The following is a 10,353-nucleotide window of genomic DNA, read 5'->3' as shown; positions in this document are numbered from 1 at the left end:
GTAAGCTCCCATCCATTTTGGGACCGGTGATGGACACACAGCTCTCTGTTTACTTTGCAGAATCAATGGTGGATTCGTAAAGATAATGACCATTGTAGTCATTAATAAACAGAATTCATGGCCTCTCCTGGTGAACCTGACAGCCCTTTGGAGGGAAGTGACTCGGTGCCAAAATTGGCAAGACGATTCTGCGATGTAAGCAGGGCTGCATGAAAAGGGACGTACTTACCATCTCGCTCTTGCCATTGTCATAGCACCTGCTGTGCTATAGGCAGGTTTCAAGTGCACCGACTTCAAATAGATCGCAGGAAGCTTTGAAATGCGCTTTTAAGGCAGTTGTGCTTAGGAAGGCCCCTCTGGTAATTGATTTACCCCAGTTTAATGTGGCAGAGGACGAAGGGAGAGGTAACCAGGATCCAGCCTTCTATAGGACAGAAAGGTGCTGAAGCTGCTTCTCTTGTAGAAATCTCTTTCCGTGTGTGGATGTGTGGAGGGAGCCTGGAAATCATCCCCTGTAGCCGTGTTGGACACGTCTTCCGGAAGAAACATCCATATGTCTTTCCAGAGGGAAATGCCAATACTTATATTAAGTAAGTGTTTTGTGCTTGCTTTGTTTTTTGTGAAATAGAGTAAGGTGCTGCCTTGTGGGGAGGGGGGAGCAGAGAAGAGAGGGAGGAAAGTTTGTTTGGAAAACTTTGAAATATCCCTGTGCAGCAATCTCCTGAGCTGAAGAAAATGCAAGTCAGTACGATTCTGCCTTAGGATTTCTACAGTGTCAAGAATAGGACACTTATATGGTACCTTCCATCAGCACACAAATTGCTATCCCTGAGCACTATCTACCTTAACAGCAAATGGATTAGACCCTAAGGTCATCAGAACACATTTGTAATGAACTGAAATCAGGCTGCCAGCCATGCCTGTCAGTACCCAGTGACCTTAGCTGAGGGCTGAGCCTGGTTCAGCTGAACCGGAAAATTTGGTTCCAGATGCCTCTCCGAGAGAGGAGCCAAGCAGTGTGCCGGAGCTGGTGGATTCACCTCTGGGCTGGCGCTGTCTCTCGAGCAGAGGCAGCAATGGGCTGCACCTCACTGGCAGGGACACAGAAGGAACTGCCAGGGCATCCCAGCTGAAGGGGACCTGTCCTCACATACAGGAACATAGACTGATTTGGATACTGAAACAGCTGGCTGAAATGGGCTAAGATGCTGGGAACGGCAGGCAAGGAGGGGGCAGTCCAGAAGTGGGAATCAGCATGGGAAAGATGATGGGAGCAGCTAGTGAAGTCAGGAAGGATTTCCTCTTTTTTTAGAGCGTGAGGCTGAAGACTGTCCATTAAGCAAATGACAGAGAAAAACACCGGGGCCACTTACACTTAATGCAGGGTCGTTTCTCAGCTAAACTGCATCTGGGTGTGTTTACACACCAGGCATTCCTTTTAGCCTGGGTTTGCCAGTGTTACAAAGAGCCAACAGTGTTTGTGAAGACCCAGCTGCCTGCAGCGGGGCTACCACTGATCCGGGCTCTCTGCAGCTTCCCCACACCTTGCGTGAGACAGCGAACTGGGGGAGTGCAAATTACACCTCTCGGTTATACCTAATAGGTGACTTCCAGCCACGCAGTGTGTGGGGCAGGAAGGGGACCTTGTTGCCTTGCTTCAAAAAGACGGCAGTGAGGGGCACAGGGCGTTGCTGGCATCAAGGAGGAGGGCACAAATTTGAGAGTCATTCAAGTCACTCTTGCATTTAGTAGTGAAATAAGACTCTTGCAGAAGAGGCTGGGATGTGGCAAAATCTCCACTGTCAGAGTTGCTGCAAACCTGAGCGAAAAGGCGGCGTCTGCGTTGCATCACCTGCAGGAGGAGCAAGGGGAGCTTGAATGGGTACAGCTCTTCTGGCTGCACCCCAGGCACCAGCCCACAGGGACTTTGGGGAGGTCTGAGTCAACGCCTAGGTGAGAGCCTCGGCATTTATCCCCGTGTTTCTTATAAACCCCAATGAGATCAGGAAGCCAAGATTAAAAAAAAATGAACTTTGTGGAAGGTTAGATACAGCTGGAGACACTGTGACTTCGGCATCTCTTGAGCAAGAGCACTTAGATTATTGCAGTGGCCTTAGAGAGAGAGGAAGAAGCACCATGAATCAGCAAAGGACTGAAAAGCGGTCTGCAGAAACCTTTCTGTAGGCATTAGGAGCTCAGATTTTATTACCTTATGGTACCTATCAGCCTTAAACTTCATGTTGAGAGGCTGAGAGGAGAAGCAGCTCCTGGAAACCTGATGCCATGTGGTACATCTGTTTAAACAGAGATGTTAGCAAAATATATCTCCACCTTTCTGCCAGATATTGATCTTTTTTTCCACACAGCCTCTTCTTCCGTGTGAGACAGCTCAGGCTCCAGTGTTGTGCTGGGTTCACGTGCAGAGTATGTCCTGTTCTGGCCTTGCGGGACTCTGCTGGGTCAGAGCCCGCCTCGTGGCACCCACAGCCCAGTGGTGTGGTAGCAATAGCTTGGAGGCACTGACCTGCCTTGAAGCAGGAGCTTGGAGGACTCCCCTGACCTGGGCAGGGATGGGCAGATAGGCATGGAGCAACAAATGAGAGTTAGAGCCATCTGAAGTCAACAGAAGATTTCCTGACTTTCATAAACCTTCTACAGACACGTGGGTGATGTGGAAGACTGACATTTATGGGACAACACTGTGGCCAGGGTGGTTTCTCTTTAAGTTTTGAGTGCTGAGATTTGCCTCAGTGAAATCCAGGAGTGCAAAGCAGAAGAGTCCATACAGGATTGACGCAAAGGACATATTTGCCTTCAATCTTTGGCAAATTTTGCATCACTTTTTTGTCACAGCCACTAAATAAAACCCCAGGCATGCCTGCCTGAGAGATGATGCTTAAGAGAAGCTTCAGTTCTGAGTCTGGCAGATGCAAAGCATCCGACTGAGTTTGAAACGGTAAATTCTTCACCCAAGCTTTGGCCTGTTGTGTTTGGTCCCTGGAGTAACTGGGGAGGAGGAGTAGTGAGGGGTGGGCTGGCTCAACAGTGGTTCAGGTGAAACCAAAGACCAAGTTGAAGATGGGAGGAGAGCGGGGCAGATCAGTCGACACATTTTAGAAAATGCCGCCTTGGAGGCTTCCTTGGTTTCACCTGTCTTTCATTGCCTCCTTCAGAAACACCAAGCGCACTGCAGAGGTGTGGATGGATGAATTCAAGCAGTACTACTACGCAGCTCGTCCCGCAGCGCAAGGGAGGCCTTACGGAAAGTAAGTGCCCTTCTCTGCTGCCTGCGCCCTGCCTGCGCCCTGCCTGCGCCCTGCCTGCTGCAGTGGGCGTTCACGGTGACGTTGCCCTGCTGTGGAAACCCGCCTGCGCTGTTTCTGTAGTAACGCTCAATTAAATGCTAATGGTAGGCAGATGCTACGAGCACAGCAATGAGCATATAAAGAGCTAGTCTATATGCTGTGCTAGTTTATCCAAGTGAGTGAACCGAATCGAGGTGGGGGAAAACCCCCTCTGCCGAGGTCCTGCCCTGGGCATTAGGTACAAGTACTTCTGGTCCCAGAGCGGAGTTTGGTGGGGACAGCCCAGAGGTCTCGCAGGCAGCCGAAAATCACCAAATTTGAGGCCCACTAAGGGTTTATAGGAAAGGAGCAAGTGCTTTGTATGCGGGGACTTTGCCATTCACTCTGTGAACAGTTAGAAATGCCTCCCTGTCAGGAGGACTGTAAATATTTGTGTTAATTTCTCATTTTCATATGCTCTTCCTTGCCTTAGAAAGTTTCCTTTGGACCACAGGAGGTTCCAAATCCAAACCCTAATTCCTTCTGGCTACTCTTCAATCTCCAGGCTAAATAAATTGAAATCCTGGTGATTAACCTATTTCCACTGAATCCGATCCGTCAACACCTAATGAACATAACAGCTCTGTCCTGCTAAATATATGAGGATGTAGAGAAGATAGCCTATGCGAAGGGGAAGGTACTGCAGGCTTCCTACTGCTCTGTAAATGCCAGCTTATAATGGCTCCACAGGTAGAGGCTGGCCCGGGGGCGAGCTGGAGTTTGGAAAATGTCACTATACAGCATGATCCCTCAGCAGAAATTTTGTCCTGGTTAATGAAAGAAAGTAGTATTTCACTGTGTGATTAACTTCTGCTGACTTAAAGGCATGTTTAGGTGCTCTTGGAAATCAAGGCCTCTGTAGTCCTGTAAACGAAGAGTAACTTATAATAGCAATATTAATTTCCTAGTACATTAATATATTAAATACTTATTGCATATAGTAGACAGCGCACATTTTTTACTAACCATTTTTAAATGACTGTACTTTTCCATGAACCTTTTTGTCCACCAAACTGCAGGCTTGTTAAAATGGCAATATGTCATCACGCCATTTTACCAAGTGAGTCCTCCAAAGAGACTGAGATCAAAACGACTGCCCAAGCTCATGCAGAAGATAGCAGAAAATAGAGCTGCTGATGCTCTTGTGTTTGCTGTCTGTGCATTTCTGTTGGGTTTCTCTCAGCCTTCATGATTTCCATTGTATCTCTATGATATTTTCTTCCCACAGCATCCAGAGCAGAGTGGAGCTGCGGAAGAGGTTGAAATGCCACAGCTTCAAGTGGTACCTGGAAAACGTTTATCCTGAACTTCGGTATGGATGTGTGATCTCCACCTGTCCCTAGCAGGCCAGCAGGATGCCCCATCCCTCCTGCCCCACAGAGCTTTCCTCTGCTGCCTTTCCCTGTGTGGCATTGCACAGCAGCATTCCCAGGGAATGCCAGGGCTCTGTGGTGGTTTGTTATAAAGTTCCTCAGCCCTGTAAGCTGAAGGCTGACCTTCAGCCTGCTCACAGTCTATTCCTTGCTCCTCTGTTTGCCTTGTGCAGTGTTATTTATATTTTCCTCTTAGAAAGGCCGGCTATCCATCTCTGAGTGCTGCTTCTGCAGTGTCCCTGTCCACGCACTGCTCTCAGTGGTTCAGTGTTGTAATAGATCTTGCCACTCTCGTTTTCTGAAGGTGCAATGGTGTGACTGCGTCCTCCTTACCCCACCGCGCCTCCCTTTGAGTACTGCGTGTGTTTGGGGGACCAGGGATGTTGTTTTTACGTTGTTCCCACAGGATTCCCAAGGAATCGCTCTATCAGACTGGGATGATCAGGCAAAGGCAGAGCTGCCTGGAGTCGCACAAGTCTGAAGTCCAGGAGTTCCCCGTCCTGAGCTTAAATCCTTGCATCAGCAGCAAAGGCATGGCAGCAACGGCACAGGTAAGATGTGTTGCCTATCCCCATGACGCCAGCTGGAGAGAAGGCTCTGGGGCAGGTCCAAGGTGATTTCCTAAGTTTGCTAAAGCTCTGTTGGAGGATTGCTTGTTCTGCCAGCCCTTTTCCTAAGGTAGCATGTAGTTAAACTCTGGTAAGTCCTCCTTACCTCAGTGGTGGGCCCTGGGCAGCAGCAGGGACTGGTGCAGGAGCCACAGTAGAAGGTGGACCAGTTATCTTGGTGCTAGCCCAGGCTCAGCACTTTCTGCTGCTTAGGAATGCCACATACCATTTGTCTACAGAGATCAGAGAAAGACAAAAATAACTATCATTTCCTCTCATCTTTCAGGCTTATTTCTTTCAAAATGCACTGAACCTTAATGGTATTTATAACTTCATAGTCTGCATTCTGTCAATATTAGATTGGCCATTAAACTAGTGAATTAAACTACACTAAATAACATTAAACTAGAGAATTTAATGAGGAGGATCTCATTTTTTTCAATTTCACTGGGACAAGAAAAAGCCATATGAATCAGTGTTCTCAAAAGCGTATTCTTTGAAATGTTAGACCCAAGAGCAGGCACATGTGCCTTGCAGCAGAGTCACTGGAGCAAGACCCTGAAGACACAGCTTCAAAACCTGCCTTTGCCTCAGGCTCCCTTTGTGATTTTGGGCATGTCAGGAAGTTCTCTCACTGATCCCATCTATAAAACAGGGAGGATAACAATCACTCACTACTTTGGGGTGCTGTGAAATAACTTAATAGGTAATGGTGTGCTTGCTTCCACTTGACTGTACGTCCTTAAGCCTCATGGTTACACATTCAAACCAGGTAGCTATGCATATAAAAGGCCCAGCCTGGAGATGCTGCTGAAAATGTCCCTAGTTTGTATGTGCAGATGAGGCATGTCACTATGTGTATCTCTTTTGCATACAGTTGCATGTCTGCCTTTAGTCAGGAAAATACTATCTGCTTCACACTCTGGTAAAATCAACAACGACTACTTGAATTTTAGTCAGTTCAGAAAATAAAGTGCATATAACTGCACGTAGCGCATAGTTACGGTTCTTATGGTTTAACTGTTTTCCAGGTTTTAGAATGCTTGTTCTTTCTTCCACTGCTATATGGACTTTTTACACAAACAGAAAGAGAACCTGATAAGAGCAGATCATCATGTTTTGCTGAGTCAACTCTGCTGAAGGAAAAAAAAAAGTTTTAGTAACAATTGCAACTTTCAATGAATTGCATGTTTTTAAAAACATCTGGGAAAACCAGAATGGAAAATGCTGCTGCAAGCTAGTGTTTCAAAATGAAATTATATTGGTCTTTCTGAAATATCAATTTGATGTGATATTTTAAAATGAGAAATGTCATGCCAACAGGTTGGATTGCTTCATTCCCATCAAACACGTTCTCTTTTGACATTTCTGTGGAGTAAATTTTTGGAATTTTTCATGTCAAAAACTTTTCATCTTCCCATTCTGATTCTGCAGCAGTCTGCAATAGGTCAACGCTTCCCACTGGATGTCAACTCTGTTTCTTGTGCACATCCAGGACTAACTCTGCAGCGGAACAGAAAAATGCACTACAAACAGATTGATGAATAGCTACACTCAATACACAGACAGGAATAGAGAAAAACCTTATCCTTTTATGCTCCTCTGTCTTTGTAGGCTAGTTCTCTGTAACTTGTATCCATGGAGAATGTTTCAGATGAAAGCAGGATATTTAAATTTTCATTGTGAATAGAAACTTACATTTTAATTACACAATTGTTACAAGACCACCTGAACTTGTGGATGACATGGGGGTTATAGTCACCAGGCTGTGTAGGATAGATTATGCAGCAGTCCTGAATGCTACTTAGTTTTGTATTTGGTATACCGGAATAGAACAATAATCTTCACTTTTAACATACTGAAGTCACAGCTTGTTTACCCTAAGCTTCATTATTTGAAAAATAGGCTTAGCTAAATCAAAGCTGTGCTTTCCTGGCATTCAGTAAGTAATATGGAAATATTCAGATCCTTTATTATCAGTGTTTGTAGCATTAATTTGGTGGTTTGATTGCCCCTCTGTAGCTGTCTCCCTACTAGGTTCCCAAGCCCTTTACCAACATTGCATGCATGAACTCCTGGGACCAGGTGTGAGAAGATCTGAGCAGTGATACATCACCATGGTTTGAGGAGAGAGGAACAGGAGCTGTCACATGGCAATCAATTGCTCTTTATTTTAGTTTTTTTCTATCAGTAGTGGAGGGGAAGGATATTGTGAGCCAATCCATATTTTGGGTAAATTGAGAAGAATATTCTGACTGTGGTGAAATCAGATTTATACCCCTAGCAGATCTCACAAACCTTCCCTGGTGGTGTCTGGTGTTAGTCCTGAATTACTAAAAGGGACACTGAGGCACAAGAAGACAGCTCATCTTTGTGCAGGAGCGTTCTTGTCTTCTCATCCCTGGGATCCACTTGGCCCTTCTCTCTCCAAAAGGTCTGGTAACAGTCAGGACAGGCTCTCTGCCCTGGGGTGGCTGTCATAAAATCATAGGATCATTTAGGTTGGAAAAGACCCTTAAGATCATCAAGTCCAACCATTAACCTAGCACTGCCAAGTCCACCACTAAACCATGTCCGTAACATGTCTTTTAAATACCTCCAGGGATGGTGACTCAACCGCTTCCCTGGGCAGCCTGTTCCAATGCTTGACTACCCTCTTAGTGAAGAAGTTTTTCCTAATATCCAACCTAAACCTCCCCTGGTGCAACTTGAGGCCATTTCCTCTTGTCCTATCGCTAGTTACTTGGGAGAAGAGACCAACACCCACCTCACTACAACCTCCTTTCAGGTAGTTGTAGAGAGCAATAAGGTCTCCCCTCAGCATCCTCTTCTCCAGGCTCCTCAGCCACTCCCCATAAGACTCGTTCTCCAGACCCCTCACCAGCTTCGTTGCCCTTCTCTGGACACGCTTGAGCACCTCAATGTCCTTCCTGTAGTGAGGGGCCCAAAACTGAACACAGGATTCAAGGTGCAGCCTCACCAGTGCTGAGTACAGGGTCATGATCACTTCCCTACTCCTGCTGGCCACACTATGTCTGATACAGGCCAGGATGCTGTTGGCCTTCTTGGCCACTTGGGCACCTCAGGGACCTGCTCTTGAGATAGTGACTGGCAGAGATCTTTATGCAGTGCTGCCCATCCCCGGGGCACAGTGGGCTCTGCCTGTGCTCCTGCCCACTGGAGTCTTGGTGCTCTATGTCTTCTTGTGTCTCATTTGCTAAATGCACTGTTTGATTTAGTTTTTCACAAAAGAAATGTGTCTGAGGGAAAATAGTTGTTCATAATTTTGTGCTGGTCTATTTGATGAAGATGTGAGTGATTGGTTTTCTTTTCAAACTAAGTGTCAGCTGATGTTAGTGCATACATCTTTGGAATAGACATCTGACTCTGGGATTTATTTAACAAATCATTAATCACTAGCAGTTCCATGAAACCTGACCTACTTCAGATAAAAGAGCAAAAGATGCTTTGGCCTGCATACTCATACATACATAAACAGTAGCCACAAGAGGAGTGTAAAGTCAGTCATCTCCTAGACAAGTGAGGAAGCAGTAGGAAGGTTGCAGCATCCATTTCCATGGCCTGCACCCCAAAATATCTGGGTCTTGGAGCTGACTGGGTGCCATTATATTTGGGTGGCATGTCCTTGACTCTGGTTGTGAAGGAAATGCAATGTGATAATCTGCCTGATATGGCATTGAAGCTTACCCCAGTTGGCTCGAGGACCTCTGTGGGCTGACTAGACCTGCGCTTTCTTTGGAGAACATTTAGCATCTATCCAAACTAACCTGACAGTGTCCCTCCTGAGACATCTCAACCTTCCTCCCCTCAAAAGTCTTGGTTGTTCTCCTCCATGGGCACGTCCTGCCCCAGCTGCAGGCTGGCTGGAGGTGCGGGAGCTGGGCTGAGCCGGCAGAGCAGAGGGGCTGGCTGGCAGCAGTGTCACCTCTGCACCTGCGCTGCCGCGGGCACCTTTTGTACTTTGCTTTCCCGCTCCTGAGATGTTTATAAGAGCTAGTTGCATCCCAGGGCCTTTTGATGAGTGAAGCACTTTGGTATCCTTAGGTGACCCATTCAGTCACGTGCCTTGGGAAATCCTTCCCTGGGATTTTAAAAAGATAATTGAGGGCTGAGGTTGTTCCCAACTTCTTCAGAAACATTTTTCTCTAGCTGCTGCCCTGGCTTTAGGGTACGGCTGACCTCTTGCTCAGCAGCAGAGCATGTACAGCTCTGTCACGTAACGCTGGGCTCCCATGGGGTTGCTCCTTGCTAGGCTGAGGGGCTCCTTTCTCCTTCGGCCAGCCAGGCTATGCCAAGCTGAAGGTCACATTTTAAAATAATTTCCTCAGGTCACAGTCATGCTGAGTAACAGTGACAGGTGCCTGCTCAAATGATGCTAAAGCCTTGGAAAATAGTTGCAAGCCTCAAATGGGGGTTAGTGTTATCCAAGGCTTTGGGGATTGCTGGCTGGTAGTTCTGCTCTCCCTGTCCACCCTCCTCCTCCTTGCTTCACTAGCACTTCATCTTTGTCTTTGAAAAGGCAGGAAATCTGGTCTCAGTTTCATCTCGTATGTCTGTTTTTCCTTGGTGCCGGGGTCAGCTCTAAACCCTGCTGGCATCTCTTCAGGCCAGTCTGCGGCCCTGAAGCCACGTTAGGTCCTTGAAGGTCTCTCTTCTTAGGAGTACCCTGGGCTGCCCTGTCCACCACAACCTCTGGGCTGTGAAGCTCTGCTGTTGTTACTCCTGTGCTGTCCACGTGAGTGCTCAGTGTGCCAGGGTTTAGAAGACAAAGTAGTTTCTCATGGGAAAAAAAGCAGGAATTGTCATCCCAACTGATACAAATAAGGGAAGAGATGGAGTAAGATAAAAATTTGCATGGCCATTTGCCTGTATTTTAACTCAAAGCTTTTAATGTATTCTGTGGTGTTCAAGTGACTCCTCCCTGCCCCCCAGAATTTCTTCATTTTCTGCATCATTTTCTCTGGCTTTCATCTAGGGCTGAAAAAAGACAAGACATTATTAGAACTG

At 46.7% G+C, this 10,353-nt stretch overlaps 1 protein-coding gene across 1 annotated transcript in view; it reads left to right on the top strand.

Moving 5' to 3' along the window:
• Positions 1-463: 463 nt before the first annotated feature.
• The window catches only part of LOC104620957 (polypeptide N-acetylgalactosaminyltransferase 14-like), a gene marked incomplete at its 5' end in the record, with an annotated part of 14,930 nt that continues 5,040 nt past the window's right edge, over positions 464-10,353 (top strand). Inside the window, 4 exons of the mRNA XM_010287320.1 lie at positions 464-590; positions 3,174-3,266; positions 4,573-4,656; positions 5,124-5,268. Coding sequence (XP_010285622.1) covers positions 464-590; positions 3,174-3,266; positions 4,573-4,656; positions 5,124-5,268 — 449 coding nt within the window. The remainder of the gene's footprint in view (positions 591-3,173; positions 3,267-4,572; positions 4,657-5,123; positions 5,269-10,353) is intronic.

Source organism: Phaethon lepturus, unplaced genomic scaffold (genome assembly GCF_000687285.1).
Source record: "Phaethon lepturus isolate BGI_N335 unplaced genomic scaffold, ASM68728v1 scaffold11195, whole genome shotgun sequence".
Lineage (NCBI taxonomy): Eukaryota > Metazoa > Chordata > Aves > Phaethontiformes > Phaethontidae > Phaethon > Phaethon lepturus.
The sequence above is the reverse complement of the archived record's forward strand: the minus strand, read 5'-3'. Positions and strand labels throughout refer to the sequence as shown.